Source organism: Danio rerio, chromosome 15 (assembly GCF_052040795.2).
Source record: "Danio rerio strain M-AB ecotype USA chromosome 15, GRCz13ab, whole genome shotgun sequence".
Lineage (NCBI taxonomy): Eukaryota > Metazoa > Chordata > Actinopteri > Cypriniformes > Danionidae > Danio > Danio rerio.
Window position 1 is genome coordinate 37,362,995 of NC_141035.1, and position 22,011 is coordinate 37,385,005.

General features: G+C 35.3%; 1 protein-coding gene across 7 annotated transcripts in view; it reads right to left on the bottom strand.

Moving 5' to 3' along the window:
• Nucleotides 1-22,011, bottom strand: part of crppa (CDP-L-ribitol pyrophosphorylase A) — a 74,065-nt gene that overhangs the window by 16,613 nt on the left and 35,441 nt on the right. For all 7 annotated transcript variants that reach the window (XR_015508839.1, XR_015508836.1, XR_015508838.1 and 4 more), the window contains 2 exon segments: nt 20,794-20,886; nt 12,979-13,101 (listed from right to left, as the gene is read on the bottom strand). Coding sequence is in view for 2 of the 7 variants with exons in the window: in NM_001077802.1 (NP_001071270.1) it covers nt 12,979-13,101; nt 20,794-20,886 (216 nt within the window). In the remaining 5 variants the exon portion in view is untranslated.

Below are 22,011 nucleotides of genomic sequence, written 5' to 3' on the forward strand. Positions count from 1 at the left end.
CCTTTATAGAACCAGAACACTCATGAGTCCACAAAGTGGGACAAATGGATTTGCTATTTAAACAACGAGGCACAAAATGTGAAAATTAGGGTTGCGCTGGTCTGAAAAAAGCAAGAAATCATGCCATAAACGTCTTGCGCCTTTTGCACCAAGGGTTATGTTAGGTGAAGTGTACCTAAACAAAGTGTCTTTATTTTTGAAATATCATATAATTGGCTGTAAACACAAAAGAACGCACATCTAAAACGTAAAACAGAATGTGCCCTATGTAATGTTTTTCACATTTGCTAAAATGTAGGCAGCGCCCTCTTGTGGATTTGTAATCTGAAACATCCAACAAAATGTAAAGAGTAAAGCCTGGTTTATACTTCTGCGTCAAGTGACTGGCGTAACCCACGGCGCATGAAACGCGTGTAGCTGTGCATTTATCCTTCTGTGCGCTGTCTCTGTTGGTCTGCATCAACACTTCCGAAACGCTAGTTGGGAGTGAGGTGTAAATGTTCCTCTGTGTCGAGTTCCTTCGCTGATGTTTTGCTTTTCCTGAACACTTCCTGAATGTACAAGTGGCTCAAACTCGCTCATTTTGAGGCAAGAACCGGCGGACGTGTAACAACTTTAGCTATGAGGTAAAACACAAAGCAAAACAAAACTTTCCATCCAGAGCTCCTTTACAGGACTCCACACTTGTAAACAATCGCTCCATCGGGGTCGCGCCATTCGCGCGGCTCTCGGTCCCGCCCAGACTCAATAGCGCTACCAAGCCGACCAATCACAGAGCTTGTGTTACATGTCGTTGCGACGTGTAGTTACATTTACTGAGAGGTGCACGTCAGCCGTCGACGGCCACGGCATAGGGCTATGCGTCAATGCCGTAGCATACGCGTGCATTTGACGCAGAAGTATAAATCAGCCTTAACATATTTTACATTTTGCACATAAGTATGCAAAAAAATACTTGCACTTGAATTAATGTTTAAACAATAGTTAAGTAATGTTTATATAAACAATCATTTTAGAATGCATATTTATAAGTCAAACATGATCCTATTAAGTCTTAAAATTAATTTACCTTAAAAGAAAAAATATAATTAAAAAATAATATTTTGAAGAAAAACCTAAATAGAATTTCTACATTAAATTCAGTTATAAGCTTTTTTTTTTTTAAGTTTGATGATTTTTTTTTTTAATCAAAATTAAGATATAAGACTGTAATTGATAAAAAAAAATGGTCAAAATCTCAATGGTCACCTACACTATATACTGTACTACTATTAATGCACGTTTAATTCTAAGTTAGATAACCATTTACATAATTACTCTGATTTAATACTTGGCAAAATGAAGAGCACCATATTTATGGAAAGTGTCTAGCAAGAGCCAGCAACTGACAATGACTAACTCCACACAATTAACCTAAAGTGCAGTAAATGTCAGTTTAATAATGAACGTAAAACTGCTTTTGAATGATGAATGAAACGGTACATTGGCTTATAGATTTAGGCACACTTGACAGCTGCTAATCTCCTCCATTGCCAGTTTATTCTTGGGAAAGCAGGAGCCAGAGGCCAAAGATGATTCGCTTCAGTGATTTTACAGACGTAGCACCAGCACAAACACAGATTTGTGGGATTATAATGTCCTCGCCTCAACCTTCTCATCTTCATTCACTCTCACCTCAAATGAACAGGATCTGAATGTCAACTCTTTCCCTCAAACCAAGCGGCACATCCACGCTCTTATTGAATCAGGAACTGCTCAAATAAACAAGTCAAGATACACTGAAAGAAAGTCCAGGTAACAATGGACCGTTTCCGCCATGCAGTTTGGAGGAGAAAGACATCTACAGTATAGTTTACAGTCTATTTTAAGAAACAAGAAGTTTTCATGGGGTTTTTAGATACAGACATGAAGTTAAATGTTGCATATCGGACTATTTACAATCCTGTTTAATAATTATCTGTTTCAAACATATTCTTCAAATTATTTTTTATAAAAAATATTATAGATTTTTTTTTAACTCACTGAAGCACGCACACACACACACACACACACACACACACACACACACACACACACACACACACACACACACACACACACACACACACACACACACACACACACACATTTTGTTTTATTCTTTTTTTTAATAATTTGCACAACCACAAATTATTATTATGATGAAATTATTATTTTGTTTTGCTTTACTTTTTCATGGTTTAGAATAGATTAATTTAACACTTGTATTGGAATACAAAAAAAATCTATTTTAATTAATTAATTGATTTATTTGCTTATTTATTTTTTATTATTATCATTATTTTAATAGTATCACAAGTATTTGAATACAAATAGATTATTATATTTCACTGTATTTCTTGTTTTCATGGTTTGGGTGGATTTTTGTCTTAAAGTATCTGAATATCCAAATAATACTAATTATTAATTATATTTTAAAAAAATGTTTATTTATTTTCAGAGTTTGAAATAATTTGGATAGTTTCTGTGCATAATTTTTTTTATTTCTATATTTAGGGTTTGGGATGCAATTTTTGCACAACAGCAAACTATTATTATTATGAAAAAGTTTTGTTTTGCTTTTTTTTTAAACATGGTTTAGGATAGATTTGTTTAACACAAGTATTAGAATACAAAAAGTCTATTTTAAATAATGAATTAATGAATTAATTAATTATTGTTGCTGTTATTATTATTATTATTGTTGTTATTATTATTATCATCATCATCATTCTTTTATTAATAAAATCACTAAGTATATGAATACAAAACGATTATTCTATTTTACTGTATTTCTTGTTTTCAGGATTTCGGGTGGATTACGGTCTTTATGTGAATATGCAAATACTATTGATTCATTTAAAAAAAAAAGTTGTTTATTTATTTTCAGAGCTTGAACAATTGAGTTAGTATCTGTATTTTAAAAGTTTTTTATTTATATTTCTATATTATATGAATATGAAATTTTTGCACAACAGCTAAATTATTATTATGAAAAAGTGTTTTTCATTCATTTATATATTTATTTTTCTTTCCAGCTTAGTCCCTTATTTATCAGAAACCACCACAGCAGAATGAACCGCAAATTATTCCAGCATATTTTAAACAGTGGATGCCCTTCCTGCCACAACCCAGTACTGGAAAACACCCATACACTCACACACACTTATACACTACAGCCAATTTAGTTCATCCAATTCATCTATAGCGCATGTCTTTGAACTGTGGGAGAAACCGGAGAATCCAGAGGAAACGCACATGAACACGGGAAGAACATGCTAACTCCACACAGAAATGAGTACTGATCCAGCCGGGACTTGAACCAGCAATTTTCTTGCTGTGAGGCGACAGTGCTAACCATGCACCCAGAGTGCCGCCCAAAAGGTGGGGTTTTTTCATGGGTTAGGATAACACCGGTATCAGAATACAAAAAGTCTATTTTAATAAATTAATTAATTTACATGTTTTTTTATTAGTTTATTAATTATTATTATTAACATTATTTTATTAATAGTATCACTAAGCATTTAAAAAACATACTCCATTTTACCATTTTATTTTTATTTTTTTGGTCTGGGCTGGATTTTGGTGTCAGTAATTATCTGAAAATCCAAATACTACTAATTAAAACATTATTATTCATTCATTTATTTTCTTTTCGGCTTGGTGTCTTTATTAATCAGGGGTCGCCACAGCAGAATGAACCGCCAACTTATTCAGTGGGAAACACCCATATACTCTCATTCACACACACATACACTATGGACAATTTAGCTTACCCAATTTACCTGTATGTCTTTGGACTTTGGGGGAAACCTGAGCTCCCGGAGGAAACCCACGCCAACACAAGAAGAACATGCAAACTCCCCACAGAAATGCCAACTGACCCAGCCGAGGCTCAAACCAGCAACTTTCTAGCTGTGAGGCAATATTGCTACCCACTGTGCCATCGCACACCATACTTTATTATATTATATTATACAATAGTATATTATATTATATTATATTATATTATATTATATTATATTATATTATATTATATTATATTATATTATATTATATTATATTATATTATATTATTTAAAATAATTTAAATCTGTCAATATCTGATTATCAAAAGCGTTTTTATTATTTGATTTATTTATTTATGATTTGGTTGAATTGAACTGTATTGTTTTGTTAACTTTCTTTTAAATATATATATATATATATATATATATATATATATATATATATATATATATATATATATATATATATATATATTAGTTCTCAATGAATCTCACCTTATATGAACAGGATGATCATGTCATTATCTCTTCCTCTCAAACCGAGCGGCACATCCACGCTCTTATTGAATCAGGATCTGCTCAAATAAACAAGTCAAGGTACACTGAAAGAAAATCCAAGAAATAATAATGAACCCTTTCCGTCGTGTGGTTTACAAGGAGAAAGCAGCATCTCAAAGAGGTTTCCTCATGAACTTTCTTTCTGAATCCCCCCCTTTTTTGTTTTGCCTAGAGCCTAAACCTACCACATTTACAGGAAAGAGGCGAAGAAAATACAGGAAGCTTTTGTTCCCATACCTGTGAACGCAGCTCTTTTTCAACAAGTCTGAGGGAGCGATTTCTGTGTTTGTACTCGACCTGGCGACAGATTTGTTCCTAAACAATGACAGACCACAATGCGTTCTTACACTGACAGATCCGCTAAGACACTGAAATATGTCAAGGCCCTCATATAGAAACCAAACATCCGTTGGTAACAACAAAAACCTCTCATTAGGCTTGTGACACGGGAGCAAGAGATCAGCTTGGGTCATGTATGTTATTTCCTTACACCATTTAGGATTCGACATCCACGTTTCTCATTTCTAGCACCCGCACCTCATCCTGTTGCATTAGGAACAAGCGTTATCAGGTAAATATTTCACCTCGGACAAAAAAAAGGATGGTAGGCATTTGTTACTGAGCTGTCCAAACAAGAATTTCCATAGACTAAACATTCATTTGCTGAGGAGTACAGGTGAGAGTGTGAAGCTGGAGTCATTTGGTTAACTAAAGGAAAACAAGGCACTCTGTGATTGAGGATTTCTTGTACCGTTTATACATATACTACATAAATACCCCTATGCTTCTGTACAGGTACACCTCCCTCTGTATGTACTAATAACAAAAAAAAACGCATGCTGTGCACTATGGCCGGATGATGTAGTACAGATGAAGATTTTAAGGTAGATGTAGATGAAGATTTTAAGGTACAAGACGTAAAAACTAATAAAACAAAATAATAATAAAATAATATAAAATATTTAAAATTAAAATTAAAAAATAAATTAAATTAAAAATAAAATAAAATAAAATTTAGGACTATTTTATATTTGAATATCAAAATACCATTTTTTTATTTATTTTTAGGGTTTGAAGGAATGTATTTAGTGTTTGTAAGTATAAGAATATCAAAGTACTATTTTTATTTTTAATTATCTATTTAGGGTTTGAGATTTTTAATTTTAATTTAGTTTTAAAATAAAGTATCACAACTGTCTAAACATTCATAATACATTGTTTCTTGAGTAACAGATCAGCATACTGTGTTGTTGAAAATTCAGCACTGAATAAAAATATAAATGACACTTTTAAACACATAACAACCGAAAAAAAAAAAGATTCTTACGAATAGCAAAACTATTTCATAGTATTGCTGCACTTTTGTCCTTGGTTGGATTTTTAAATATTTAACATATTTCTATTTAAGATTTTGAAGTGACTCAAAGTGTGCAACGATCAAAAAAATAACATTGGGATTTGCATTTTTGACATCTGCTCACACAACATCCACAAGTGATCCGCTATAATCTGAATTCCAGGTTTCAAATTTGTCTTCAAATCTCACATGATCTATGTGGTCAGAAAGCCCCTATGCTCTGTATATTTTACGTATCATGCACGGTTAATGGTCTCCAATGCAAGACAAATAAGCAGGCTCCATCAAAAGTTTGCGTTCATGAAGCGGCGGACTTACCACCACTTCAAACACCTTAACCCTACAAAGCTCATGCTAAAACCCTGAAAAACCCGCTCGCTCAAAACAAGATTACCACGCAGAGGACATTCAATACCTGACGGTGGGTGGTCGTCTCCAAATCTAAAGAAAGTGTTCTGCTGTAGACGGACCGCGTGGGGTAAAACACCAAACATGCCGCTGCTGAAATTCTCCAAATGAATGTTTACAAACTGGTTTTTTGAGAATCAGTCTGTAATTTTGTTCTGATTAGTTTGTGAATGTTCTTGAATGGTATGCTGTGTCTCTGTGTGTGCGTCTGCATGATCTCGAGTGGGGCAGAAGGTATCAGTGGCTTGTGTAATCTGCCCAATCAGCTCTAAATAAACAGATTTAGAGGGTAACAGTGTACAAGCACACATCTGGTGCTCTTGAGGCATTACATAGGACACGTACACACTGCTGCTAGATGGGATTTTAGAATAACTTTTAGCTAGGTATGCATTTTCGACTGCTGAAAAGATGCCATTTTATTCATCTGAATTTGCATATACTATATCTCTATTTCTATTTATAAAGACAATAGGTGAACAAATTCGTATTTTAATAAATATAACCGCTTAATAAATTGATTGTGTGTAAATGTAACAAAATATATTGTCTACAGTACATTCAGTGAGAAATGGATAAAACATTCATTTTCAAAATTCATTTGTGCTGTAGACTGTATTGTAATATCTATATCTCTATAGTATAAATTCTTCCATCTATAATACCTATTTACTGTATATTATCTATCTATCTATCTATCTATCTATCTATCCATCTATAGTATTTATCATATCTATCTATTCTATGATCTATTCATCCATCTATATATACTCACTGGCCATTTTATAAGGTACACCTTACTTATACCGGGTTGGTCAACCTTTTGTCTTCAGAACTGCCTTAATCCTTGAGTCAACAAGGTACTGGAAAACTCCTCAGAGATTTTGTCCATACTGTCATGATAGCATCACGCAGTTGCTGCAGATTTGTCGGCTGCACGTCCATGATGCGAATCTCCCGTTCCACCACATCCAAAAGGTGCTCTATTGAATAGAGTTCTAGTGACTGTGGAGGCCATTTAAGTACAGTGAACTCATAGTCATATTCAAAAAGCCAGTCTGAGATGATTCGTGCTTTATGACAAGGCGCATTATCCTGCTGGAAGTAGCCATCAGAAGAAAGGTACACTGTGGTCATATAGGGATGGACATGGTCAGCAACAATACTCAGGTAGGCTGTGGCATTGACACGATGCTCATTTGGTACTAATGGGCCCAGAGTGTGGCAAGAAAATATCCCCCACACCATTACAACACAAACATCAGCCTGAATCAGGATGTATCCATGCTTTCATGTTGTTGACACCAGGTTCTGACCCTACCATCCGAATGGTGCAGCAAATATTGTGACTCATCAGACCAGGCAACATTTTTCCAATATTCTACTGTCCAATTTTAGTGAGCCTGTACCAATCGTAGCCTCAATTTTCTGTTCTTAGCTGACAGGGGTGGCACCTGGTGTGGCCTTTTGTTGCTGTAGCCCATCCGCCTCAAGGTCGGACAAGTTGTGCATTCAAAGATGCTCTTCAGCACATCTCGGTTGCAACGAGTGGTTATTTGAGTTACTGTTGCCTTTCTATCAGCTCAAAGCACTCCGGCCATTCTCTTCTGACCTCTGGTATCAACAAGGCATTTGTGCCCACAGAACTGCCGCTTAATGGATATTTTCTGTTTTTTGAACCATTATCTGCAAACCCTAGAGATGGTTGTGTGTAAAAATCCCAGTAGATCAGCAGTTTCTGAAATACTCAGACCAGCCCGTCTGGCACCACCAACCACGCCACGCTCAAAGTCACCTAAATCACCTTTCTTCCCCATTCTGATGCTCAGTTTGAACTGCAGCAGATCATATTGACCATGTCTACATGCTTAAATGCATTGAGTTTCTGCCATGTGATTGGCTGATTAGAAATTTGTGTTAACAAGCAGTTGAACAGGTGTACCTAATAAAGTGACTGGTAAGTATACATAGTGTAAAAACAAAATTCACTTTAAACAGGATTACAAAGAAACATATTGTACTTGTCATATTCAAATCTAAGTGAGTTCAAACCTAAGTGAATTTATTCAAAGAACAGCTGAAATTGCCAGCATGTGTAAAATGTGTACAAAGGACATCTGTATCACTTATAATACAATTAAATGTGATCATAATATTGATAGCAATAATGCTGTAGGGTTTCATATCCTTTATTTGTTGCATAATTAGTTATCTTTAGATATAAAAAAATACAGAACATAAGCTGCACCATCCCGGACCTTTCAGTTTAACACTGCGATACAATATCAAAGCAGAAGCACTCTGGCCTGGGGTTCTCAGCAGGTATCTTTGGAGCCCAGGCTTAAACAAAATACAGATTTATATATTTTTTTCTTTTCTTTTCCTTTTTTTCCCTTTTCTACTTGTAATGCATGCCAGCCGTAATGAGGAAAACATAAAAACAATTAGACATGGAGTGAAGGGGAATATTTTGAGAATGAGAAATGCCTCCTGGAAGGTAAACCCAACACTAAATGGAGGGTATAGCCAAATGCATTCACTCTGTCAAATGTTGACAAGCATTGAAAAGAGATGTTGAGGTACAATCCACTCCAACATCATTTTAACAGGGGTAATTTTAGAATGATTACAGGACCTGATGCCTTTTGCTGTCTTGCAATCATTTATTTACTGGTGTATATGCCCAAAGCATCATTAATCTTCTGAAAATATGACTGTCTGTTCAAAGACTGTGCTAAAAACATATTTTAAAATGCTAAAATTCTGCTAAGATTGCATTGTAAAACTCAAGATGAACCAAAAATTGTGCTCAAGCAGGTGTCTGGTTTCAAAAACGGGTGGATCTGGGCAGGTAAGAGAGTTTCTTTCTCTTTTGTAAGGAGCAGCTAATCTTCTCTCGGCTTTGGATTCCTCAGCTGGATGCTTTGAGGAGAAGGAAGTGAGGGAGGGTGAGCTGCTGTGCTCACAGGAGGGATTAGACCAGCCATATATCATTATGACAGGCCTTTTCAGCACATGACAGGCCACTCAGCCTGTGTGCGAAAGAGATCCTGTGACACTTCCTGTCACTCACTGGACACTCACTGAAAGAGCCAGAGATGACCTTTATCACACCGCCAGATCACCTTACTGACACCAGCACACAAAGAGTGAGTGAGCATCTATCTATCTATCTATCTATCTATCTATCTATCTATCTATCTATCTATCTATCTATCTATCTATCTATCTATCTATCTATCTATCTATCTATCTATCTATCTATCTATCTATCTATCTATCTATCTATCTATCCATCCATCCATCCATCCATCCATCCATCCATCCATCCATCCATCCATCTAGTTTGTCATGTCCATCCATCTATAAATCTACCATTTAATAATTAATCCATTTATTAATTTATCGATCTATCCATTCATCTAATTAACAATCAATAAAAGTATCTAATAATCCATCCATCTATCTACCAATCAATCAATCAATCAATCAATCAATCAATCAATCAATCAATCAATCAATCAATCAATCAATCAATCAATCAATCAATCAATCAATCAATCAATTTATCAATGCATCTATCTATCCATCCTGCCCACCCATCTATAGATTTCTCCAGCTATTTATTAATCAATCAATCAAATCTATCAATCTATTCTGGCCATTCCTCTATTGATCAATCAATCAATCAATCAATCAATCAATCAATCAATCAATGTATCAAAGTATCAATCAATCAATCAATCCATCTGTTTATCAGTCCATCTGACCATCCATCTATCCATCCATCCATCTATTTATCTGTCTGTCTGTCTGTCTATCTATCTATTTTGTCTGTTCTGTCCTGTCCTGTCATGTTTTGTCCTGTCAGGTCCTATCCTGTCCCCATCCATCCATCCATCTACCCATTCACTTTACTCCTCTCTTTACTCCTCTCATTACTTCATAAGCTGCTGTGTGGCTGTTAGCGTCATGCTTCCCTCAGTCTGGATTTAATCATGGAACCTTTGTATATTACAAACATACATGGAATGACTGAAAGAAATTATTTGTTTAACGAGGCCTGTCGTTGTTTACACACAATGAATCACGCAAACATCTCATCACTGTCTACGTGGAGGGTGATTAGCATGAAGTACTCGGAGGTCCACGAGAAGGGGGTTTCAGTCTTAACTTTACTGAAATGCGTTGAAAGACTGAAGTCAAATCCTATCCTTAAAGTAATCTATCGCTAATCAAACAGAATGCAACTAAGGTATGTTATATGCTTAAAGCTGAAAGAGAAAGAAAAAAGTTCCGGACAAAAAGCTAATGAAGACTGAATGTGTATTTATGAGAAAATGTTTACTGATCCTTATCAAATGCCAATGTTCTCAAAACAATAAACCCACCACACAAGTTTAGCGGTTCACATGTACAAACATCTGGCAAAGAAAAACAAACCCGAAGATTCCAATCAAGCAATCCTGAAAGACTACAGCAACAAATTCTTAAATTACCTTTAGTAAGACCATCTTTAGTACATACAAAAGAAATGACCTTTTCTGCTGAAGTCAACAGATTTTACTATCAGACCAATACAATTTTTAAGTAAACAAACGATGCTACTAATACTTTGTATATTTTTGAATATCTTTCCTTCCTGTAATTCAGCTCTGAATCAGCGAAAACAGACATTTTGACATTCCTCTACAAAATTAACTTACTTATTGTGCTACACACAATAAGAAAAAAAAAAAGTCAGATATTATGCTTTGAAAATGGGAGTCTCTGTTTTGGTTCTTTTAACTCACTCAATGCCAGTTTAGCCAAATTATATTTTAACACCCTGGCTTGTCTGATAAAAAAACATCGTATTTCATTCATTCAGTCAGGAAGACTCTCATAGCACGCATTTGAAACCAAAATGCATGTTGTCTGCAAAGTAGCAAATCCTGCAAGAACACTTTTTTTTGCGAATCAAGATGACTTTATTAATGTTATTTGAGTCATTGTAGAAATGTATGGATGCAGTCGTCCAAGCTCATAGAAATCATACACAATAATAATTTCTTTTTCCACAGCACCATGGCTTTATATTCTATACTGGACATTATTTCTGTTAAGTGGCAAGACTTTTGTCTAAGCAAAGTCAGACCTTACAGTCCTAATTAAAATCAAGGCATGATCATATTTTATTGTGGTAAAATAAAAGTGATCTAGAGACCTTTGCCTTTCATATAAGATAGCTGCTGACAACCCCTTTGCCTTTCATAAGCCATTTTAGATACCAAACGATCAACTAGAAGTCAAGTTATTATTTGTAGTTCCTAAAACTTAATAATAACAACAAGACAATAAACAACAATAAGATAAACAACAAGACTTGTCAGGTAGTGTATTGGTACATTCCAGCCCTGACATCCATCGACATCCTGTCAGTTGTGTGACTGTCAGTCAATGAAATGAATGAGAAGTGTTGTACACTGAATCCTCTACCTACAAAATTTTTAGTGACCAATTAGTTCTCCAATTAAGCATTTTTTTTTTTTTTTTTTTGCTGTAAACAATTAAAATAGATCAATACAAAACTCCTAGTTCAAGTATACTGACCTTAATCTACACAATGGCTCAAGACTTCTAGTCTCATCTCATTTACTTCAATTGGTTTTTAGACATAAAAACAGCTTTTTATGCTGTTTGATGTTGAAAACTGGTATTTTATAAATTATATTATTTTTATTTTGATGTAATAGTCATAAACACACTTGTTTGTAGAGAAAGTAGCTTGACCATTTAATCCTGTTAGTAATTCCTAGTCATTTCTCCAATAAAAACCTCAATCAGAAGTCCTAAAGCAATCACAGAAAAGAGCTAACCCATTCAACACTGGGTTTTGGGACCCAACCTAACTAAACTTATGGTAGTAGTAGGTGTTTTTTTTTTTTTTTATCCATACCTTTAAGAAACCGAACTTTATGTGAAATGAACAACAGTAGTGCGTTCACAACAGCCATGAAAACGTTTAAGCAGACTGCCTTTAACTTCAACTTTATGATCAATTTATGCAGAAATCTGAACATTTTCATAACGCATCAAGTTATTCCATCTTCGCAGATCAAGCAAACTTAAATTGCTTGTGATATAAACCTTTCAAAGTTTCCCAACGGTGATCATCGAAACCTGATTTTGACTGCACGAATGATGCCAGTGGAATAAATTCGGCGTTGTATTAGGCAATGGAAAGTCTATATATTTAACCGTTGGCTCATCCAAAAACCCTCAGGCGTGACTAGCAGCAGAAAATGTCTGAGGGCTTCACCGTAGTCTCCAAAACGATCTGGATAGAACACTGAATTAAGAGGCACAGGCTCTAATTGAAAAAACCTTATATCACGTATTGAAGGTATTTGGACGGGTCAGAACGCACATAGCGAGTGAGTCTTGGCAGTCACCCTGTGAAGCATGAATAAGCGCATCTGGGAGGAATTATCCTCATTATTACAAGACCTATGAGTGTGATTTATGTATGGTCTTTATCTGCACTTCGACTATCTCAAAAAGAAGCATTTTATCACGACGAACACATATTACAGTCCCTCCCTCTGCTGTCTGAGTGTTTTTAATGGGGGCCGCAGCCAGAGAGGGCAAATTTACACATCGCTCTTGTTGACATAAAGCTATGCCGGCACTAATAACAGTCCAGAAAGATATAACTGAATTATAAATTAACCCATAATGACCAATGTGTAATGAGGGTTTTTAATTCACTCTCAAAAGGACACGTTTTGGGTTGTTTGGATACAGCCATAATTTCGACTAATATTCCCTTTAGCTAATATAATGATATCTCATTAAGAAAATTACCTTTGAGTGATCGATCTTAATTCCATAGAGCAGAACGTTTCGCTGTTTGACTTCTGAGGCCAGAGCCATGAACTCGTCTGTTTCTTGGCTGTCAGCCGACTGCTTTGTCATGCTCAGCTGTACCTGTCAACAAAAGGAATACAATTTTAAAAAATATCCTCATCTATTGCTGGGGGAGGTTTGTGGATTCAAGAAACTGCAGAGGGGATGGTAGTTGATATAAGACTTAATTGAATAACCTTAATAAAATAATAACAAAACAATACAAGACATTAAATGGAAATCTATCATTAAATGAATTGTTAAAATATGATAATAAATATAGAAAAATTATATATTTTTTTCTATTTTAACGATCTAGGTGCAAAGTCTAAAGCGCATGCCGCAAAAGCATTAAGGGCATGTCCGAATCCACTTTAGCTTTTTTAAGGAAGGAGAACTACGGTTTGCACCCTGGTGCATGGTCTAACAGGGTTGTGTTTATTCTCTTAATGAGTTATGGGTGTGTCTTGAGCATAATGTACATTAAACCAATCTCATCTCTCATTCCCTTTAAGAGTCAGTTGCGTTGTGCCATGGCACATTTACTATTTACATGGTGGACTTTGTAAGTGGAAAAACTGAATGCTTCACTAGCGAGAAAACAGTTAAACAGACCATCTGCAGCACAAGGATAAAGACTGAGCCTCCTCCATTCGGCCTCTTTACTTTTACTCTTTACTCCTTTACTTTTGTGGATAAGGAAAAAGTGTTGTACGCACTCCACTGAAGACATCCAGTAGTCTACATATTTAATTTTGTGTTAAGCACAAAGACTTGTTTCAAAACCATTTCTAAATTCAGTTATAATTTCCAGCAAACAAATAAATGAACAATAATAACAAAGTGGGGTCTAAAAATACAGAGTTACTTTATACCCAATCACATGTCCTAATCTTATGCCCCATATAGTAATCTCCAAAACCGACAGGTGGACAAATCTAAACTTGTTTTTATTAGATCAAATATAAATATGCATTTAAAAATTATACTGCTAATAATAATAACATTATACAAATGCAAATTGTCATGAATAATCTGAAAAACAAACATTAAAAAGGCATAGAGGTATAGTGGTTTTTATATTTATGTAAAAAATAATACATTTTTTAGCATTTTAATCCTTTATTTTTTCATTTAGTATGTTAAGATATTTGTATTGCTGCACATCCTTTCTGTATTAAACAATGTTTTGGTGTTTGAACCCACATAGGAGCATAACTAATGCGATCTGCGCTACACTTTCAGTTGGTTAATGAATATTCCTTTCCTTAAAAAAGCAACGTGCCCACAATATGCCTTAACACACCTCCTTTATAGACCTGCACACCCATAAGCCCACAAAGTGGAGCAAATGGATTTGCTATTTAAACAACGTGGCGCAAAACATAAAAAATAGAGTTGCGATGATTTGAAAATAGCAACAAATCACGCCAATCATGTCTTGCACCTTATTGTGCCGGGTGTATGATGGAGCCCTTACTGTTTAATATTTGATGTCATGCAACAAAATTTCAACAAATACAAAATTACATTTTTAATCAAACATAAATACATTTTGTATATTAACCATGAATGTTGTGTATCCATTAACTGACATGAAAGAAACATAAACATGCTGATCCAATTATAATGATCATTATGATGAACATTACTGAAATGTTACATAAAAATATCTACAGATGAAGTCAGAATTATTAGCCTCCCTGAATTATAAGCCCACCTGTTTAATTTTTCCCCCAATTTCTGTTTAACGTAGAGGAAATTTAATTAACACATTTCTAAACATAATAGTTTTAATAACTAATTTCTCTAATAACTGATTTATTTATCTTTGCCATGATGACAGTAAATAATATTTAACTAGATATTTTTAAGACACTTTTGTACAGCTTAAAGTGACATTTAAAGGCTTTACTAAGGTAATTAGGTTAACTAGGCAGGTGAGCGTAATTAGGCAAATTATTGTATAATGATGGTTTGTTCTAGAGACTATCGAAAAAATATATATGACTTAAAGGAGCTAATAATTTTGACCTTTAATTTTTTTATTATTTTTAAAACCTGATTTTATTCTAGATGAAATAAAACAAAAAAAAGACTTTCTCCAGAAGAAAAAAATATTATCAGACATACTGTGAAAATGTCCTTGCTCTGTTAAACATCATTTGAGAAACATTTATAAAAAATAAAAAAAAAATCAAAGGAGGGCTGTTAATTCTGACTTCAACTATACTTAGTGTGAGAAAGAGAGAGAGTGAATACCCTGATTAATAGTCATTAACAAATATATAAAAAACTTCCCACCATTTATTAACTCCAACCATCCATACAGCAATTAATAATCCCATAAAAACCTATCACTTGTTTAAACTAAATATGACCTATTCTTACAAAAACACCTAATATATCTTCGGAACAAGCCCATTAATTTTAAGATTAGCCAACGGTCCTCTTTTTAACGAACATTCTGTGTATTTGTACAGGTTGTGCTCCCATGCAGAACAGCAAAGAAACTCTCAGCGAAAAGTTTCCATTGCAACTGACCCAACATTCACCGATCCGTTAAATGAATGCAATTTCTTTTTCCGTTCGCTTACATCACCGCTTCAGGAAGATGTGGCCTGTATGCAAACACACCAAATAAAACAGGCCATGCTCATTTTTGCAAACTGCTTGAAGAAAAACATATTTCTAGCAGAGGTCATACCCGAGTAGAACACATGTGTAATGCTGTTTGTTTTCTCTGATTCAAACTGACTGTTTTTTTTCAGGCAGTCAGTGGCAGAATGCTGGGGGCATATTACAGAAAGTTTACTGTAGGTCTTAACTTAAGATCCGATAAATTAAATTAGGATTTTTAGCAAGAAGCAAATCTTACCTTGATTCAGGATTTTTATCCTATCTTACAAAATTGTATCTTATCTCAAGTAAGGAAATCTTAAATGATTGTGTCACTAAGTGTCAATCCACTCTTAGGTATGTTACCAAACAACCAACACTATGCAAGTTGCTAAACTAAACAACATGAATAAACAAAAATGGCAAAAAACGAAATCTTTAATGTCTGGAATACTGGAATACTTGAGAATTAATCTGAAACAGAATGTGTATCTGTCTGTACCACTGTCAAAAGAATGATTCAAAAGGTCAAAGAAATCTCTAAGAATCACAATTGAAGAACTGCAGAAGTTAGTCAAGTCTTGGGTTCAGAAAGTATCTAAAGCTGATTTTCTATAGTATTCTGCAGTTTGACTCGATTTAGTTTGCATTTCCACTGCAGTTTAGTAGCGCTTAAAGGGTCAGGGATTATTGCTATAATTCAAATCTAATGCTGTGACATTACCATAAACAACAAACAAACAAGCAACATAAACCAATGGATGCTACCAATGGAACAGTTTTTAAGCAGTGGCTACTGCTGACTATCCGGCACCAAAACTCTGGAACAGCCTTCCTAGCACAGTTTGAGAAGCAGACACACTCTGTCAGTTTAAAACTAGATTAAAGACGCATCTCTTTGCATTAGCATACACATAAAACACAAATGCTGTTGAAATCCAAATCCTCTAAAAGATTGTTAGTCTGCATTATTTAGGGCAAGCGGAGCCGGGAACACTTCCCAAAAGACATTATAATTTAAACGGCATCTGCGCTTATGTTAATTTTTATTATTCCCGAGGTTTCCATAATCCTGGACCAGGCCGTATCCTGAGCAGCTGCTGTGGTGATCATAAAGGAGTAAAGAGCATGAGACTGATCCCTGTAAGACCCCAGTGACAGATGAGTCCTTGCATTAATCCTGAAGGGACAGCCTGTACACCAGCCGGTGACCACTCCCATCTGCAGCTTCTTCTTGATGGACGACCAGCACTCTTCAGTCTCCGGCGCCTAGACTGCAGCTCTGCACAAGTTGCTTGGCCATAGGAGAAATGGTCGTGTTTAACTGAGCCTGGTTTCTCCCGAGGTTTTTTAAAGGGCACATAGTTTACCCCTTTTTTATGATTTAATATTAGTATTAAGGTTCTTCCGAGTGTGCCAGTTTAGGTTCAGTTCAACACACAGTTCAGATGTTTTTATTATAATGTGTTCAAAAGTGTTATTTTGTAGCTTCACATGAAAATTCACATGAAAACACTCCTGTTGAGGCAAAGTCGCTCGCACTTTACAGCTGCACCTAGTTAAGATCACACTCACAGGAAGCTTCTGTGACCTCGAGAAATGCAAATGGCTGAAGTTTAAGGTAGACGCAATGAAAAGTACACGTTTGCAAACCTACCGAATGCTGATCTTGTGTTGAGCCCAATGAGCCTTACATCTAAAAATAGAGCAAGAGTGTTCCTCTAGTGACACCGCTTTGACTCACACGCTGAAAATGGCGGACGTGAAACGACAAACTAAGGATATGGTGACACGCGCCTGTCAATCAATATTGGTGGGCGGGGGGACCGCACTCCTACGTAAAGTTGCGGTCGATCTAAAAACTGTTCCAATTGGTCCACCGTTTTTATGTTTGTAAATTGAAAAAAAAGGACTGGGTGTGTTCATATCACCCTAATATGACGGTCTATACACTATATTTATACACATGTCTGTCCAGACAACTTAAAAAGTATATTTTTCACCGTAGGTTCCCTTTAAAACCTTCACTTTCGTCAAAAGTTTTTCCTCACTGCTGTTGCCACTGGCTTGCATGGTTCGGGGCTTGTGGAGCTGCGCATCAATGGATTTGCTCTTCAATGTTGAACTCTCAGCAGTGAATATTAAACCACACTAAACTGAACTAAACTGAACTTCATCACTGAAAATTGAACTGACACTGTTTTAATTTACTATAATCTTCTATGTAAAGCTGCTTTGACACAATCTACATTGTAAAAGCGCTAAAAAATAAAGATTAATTTAAAAATAGTGGGTTTTGTGTTTCATGTCACAATACATAGATGCTGGTAGTGACAATCGTCTCAGACTAATCGGTGATCAGCGGTGTTTATATGTCATGTTTTGGTAAAAGGTATGGCTTGCTTGGAACCTCATCCATGGTGGTTCTAAAAAGTATCAGGTACTAGATACGAAACAGTGTAAAATCCCCCAAAGCGAGCCACATCGAATTGTATGGTACCACGCAAAAGCATCTTAAACTACAATAAGAAGCCACTTTTATCAATCCAAACTGTTTGAAAGCTTATATTGTCAGCCAAATCAAACTCAATTTTCTTCTGTTTTTATGTTAATAGTTAAAAGATTAAAAGCTAAACAATCAAGAGCATTTTCACAGCCTAATTTGCTCATATTTGCCAGTGGTGCAAGAATTATTGTAGCATGACTGGCACTGTATATCAACAAGCGCTGATTTTCTCAAGAGAAAACTCAGGAGGAAATGTAATGGCATGTTAAGCGAATCCAAATGAAATGCAAACATATAGAAAGTCAAGCAATCCTCTCATTACAAAATAATCCTGAGTTTTCCTCACTCTCACAGCCACATGTGTTATCATAACATCTGCGCTGTTGATAAGAACAAAGCATCCGCGCAATCCAAACACAATGATGGAGAGTGGAGGTTATCTGACAGGCTTTCGGAGGAAACATATGTATTCTGGGAAGGCTAAAGTCCCACACTGGGGTGTGGATGTCTGGATTCAGACGTCAGGACTGCGGGAGCACAGATTTCTGTGTTTTCGAAATACGTTTCAGAAATGAATCAAGGTGAGGGTGATGATTTTCCCAGAGATTAAGACTAAGATGTTTTGAGGTACACGGGCTGGACAAGAACCAGGAAACAAAACATCAAGGGTTTTTCCAACTCCCAGAACTGCCATCAACCACATGTGCTTCACGAAAATGAGGATGAAAAAAAATATAACAAGTTTCTTCAAGCTTTTTAATAAATTTGCCCTCAAGTGCTTGAACTGGACAAGATTATATTTTAGATCTTCAATGTAAGAATTGTTACACACTAAATAAAATCCTTTTAAATAAAATGAAATAAAAAGGCAATATTAATTATTCATTCATTCATTTTCTTGTCGGCTTAGTCCCTTTATTAATCCGGGGTCGCCACAGCGGAATGAACCGCCAACTTGTCTAGCAAGATTTTACGCAGCGCATGACCTTCCAGCCGCAACCCATCTCTGGGAAACATCCACACACACATTCACACAAACACTCATACACTACGGACAATTTAGCCTTCCCAATTCACCTGTACCACATGTCTTTGGACTGCGGGGGAAACCGAAGCACCCGGAGGAAACCCACGCGAACGCAGGGAGATTATACAAACTCCACACAGAAACGCCAACTGAGCCGAGGTTCGAATCAGCAACCCAGTGACCTTCTTGCTGTGAGGCAACAGCAGTACCTACTGCGCCACTGCCTCGCCGCAATATTAATAAAGCAGAATAAAAAAGCTTTATCCTTTATTGTCATTCAATTTTTTTTTGTTTTTGTTTTATCAAATCACAAAATGGTACCAATTTTTCAGACTCGTTTAAGTTCATTTTTCGATAATACCAATTACTTCAATTCTAAAAAGGTTAAGTAAAAAAATGTAAATCAATATTTGGTGCAATAACCCAATTATACTTTCTTTCAAAAGAAATAAAAAAGCTTTAAATGACAATATTTTCATTTGACATTCGGAAGATATGTTATAAAACTTCTCTATAATAAAACAAATACTAAGATTTCAGTCAAACCCACCCCATTTTTCGATAGTTGTGGGTATATATGCTGTATAAACAGAAATATATACTTTTTTAAATATATAAACTAATAATATGCCACAAATGCACTTTTGTGACATTATCAAGTGGTTACAGTAAAAAAGGTAGAGTAATTGAGTTTACATATGTGCAATTGTTGCGCAGACAGAGCAAAATTAGTGCATAAACAGTATTAAAAATGATGTTTGTGTAATGTATGGTGTAGGGTTGTCACGATACTGGAATTCGGTGCTAATCGATACTGAAATTTTAACAACTTCAATTTTCCGCTAAAATTTGAGTGCTGTTTAGCACGTTTTTGAACACCACAGATTTGCCATTGTGATTAACAGAAATGACAGTGATTGGCCTTAAAGGTCATCAGTTCACCAAACTTACCGCTGTTTACTAAGTGTAACTACAGATACAAGGACACTGGAGTGTTTCAAAGTCACGTTGATCAGCTGGTTTGTCTATAAGGTGACATACGAGCGAACCGATCTGCTGATGAATCGACTGATCTTCATGGTTTTAAAACACTCCAGTGTCGCTGTATCTGTGGTTACACTTCAGCAAACAGCGGTGAGTTCTGTGAACTGATTACCTTTACGGCCAATCACAGTCATTTCTGTTGAGCATGTGAAGACAAATGGCAAATCAGCACTGTTTAAGAACTTGCTAAACAGGCTCAAATGTTAGCAGGACTTTAAAAAATTTTCAGTATCGATTGGTACCGAATTTCAGTATAGTATCAACGCTAGTTTGGTGAGGATAAAAAACATACATAAACATTCATTTTGGAGAATGGATGATAGATTTGTTGAAAACTAATATTCTGCCACAAATGCACTTTTGTGACATTATCATATGGTTACAGTAAAAAGGTAGAGTATTGTATTCAAGTATGCGCATTTGTTGCCTGGACAGAGTAAAAAATTAGAGCATAAATAGTTTTGAAATGTCTAAAATTCTGTTTATGTAATGTATGGTGAGTTTAAAAAACATTCATACACATTCATTTTGCAGCATGTATTGGTGAATTAGTGGGAAGCTCTGTATGCAAACTTACCCAAACAATAACTACTGGGTATAAACGAGCATGGTCGATGTCTTCAAAACATTTCACCATTTCCAGCACCCACAAGGAGCTTGATGCACTCGCCTAAAATCCAGACACAAACAATATTTGTGTTATTGTTTAAATAAAGTCTAACTTAAGTTAGTGACTAATACTGTCAATCAAATATAATAAATACATAATCACGATTGGCACTAAACACATTTAGAAAGTAACAAAATCTTTCATTTCAATTAAACTCCTAAAAAAAAAAATAATAAAAAAGCAGTGGAACTTTTTAAACATTGACAGCAACAATAGTACATTAAAGCACCAATCCAATTAATTAGAATGATTTGTGAACAAGATGAAGCACTGAAAACCTAAAGGTGCAGTAGGCGATTGTCTTCAAAACATTTTTTTGTTGTGCTGGTTGAAAGTCTCTTCACATTCCGATAGTAATGATCAAAGTAAATAATCTAAATATTTTTATATGCATTTTTATATTCTGGGTAAGGCATAGGACTAAAAAAATGATGTCCAATTAAAAATCATTGGGTCGACAAATAACTCAATTACGACATGTATCTCAAACTGTCTGTAAACTAATTAAAATTTGTATTTCTGTGCAGCCTCTTCAGATAAGTAGTTTGTGCATTCATTTGAAGCATGGCCACCAACAGCTGACAGAGAGTGACATCAGGTAAACTCAGCATCAACCTGAAAGACTTCCATCTGAAAGACCAACATGGCCTTGTATCCATGAAAAGAAACGTTGTTTTTGAAAGGGCTTCAGCCAAAAATGCAGATTCAGAACTTTTCTAAGTCCTGAGTCAATATCCGAATTAATTTTGCATGCTGGAGGGAAATAACGTTATGCAGTTTAAAGCAATGATCTGAAGTATGACACTATGGTTGAACTTTTAGACAAGCATGTTTTAAAACTATTTTAGTCACGCAAAACTAATGTAGATTGTGTTCTTTTTTATAAAAGGGCTAACATTATATGCACGGAGGTGTTTTTCAGCCACTGAAAACGTCCGGTGGAAGATTGAATATATTCAAACAGATGGGGTATCTTTTACAGCATCGATAAAATAGTCGGTTAAATAGACCCAAGCATTCATATAGTTGTTCAAATGTAAAAGGAGATAAAAACAAGCGGTGTATGACATTTAGCGAGCACAATTGAAAATGAACAGTCACTCGTTGTCTTGATGTTAGTGTAAT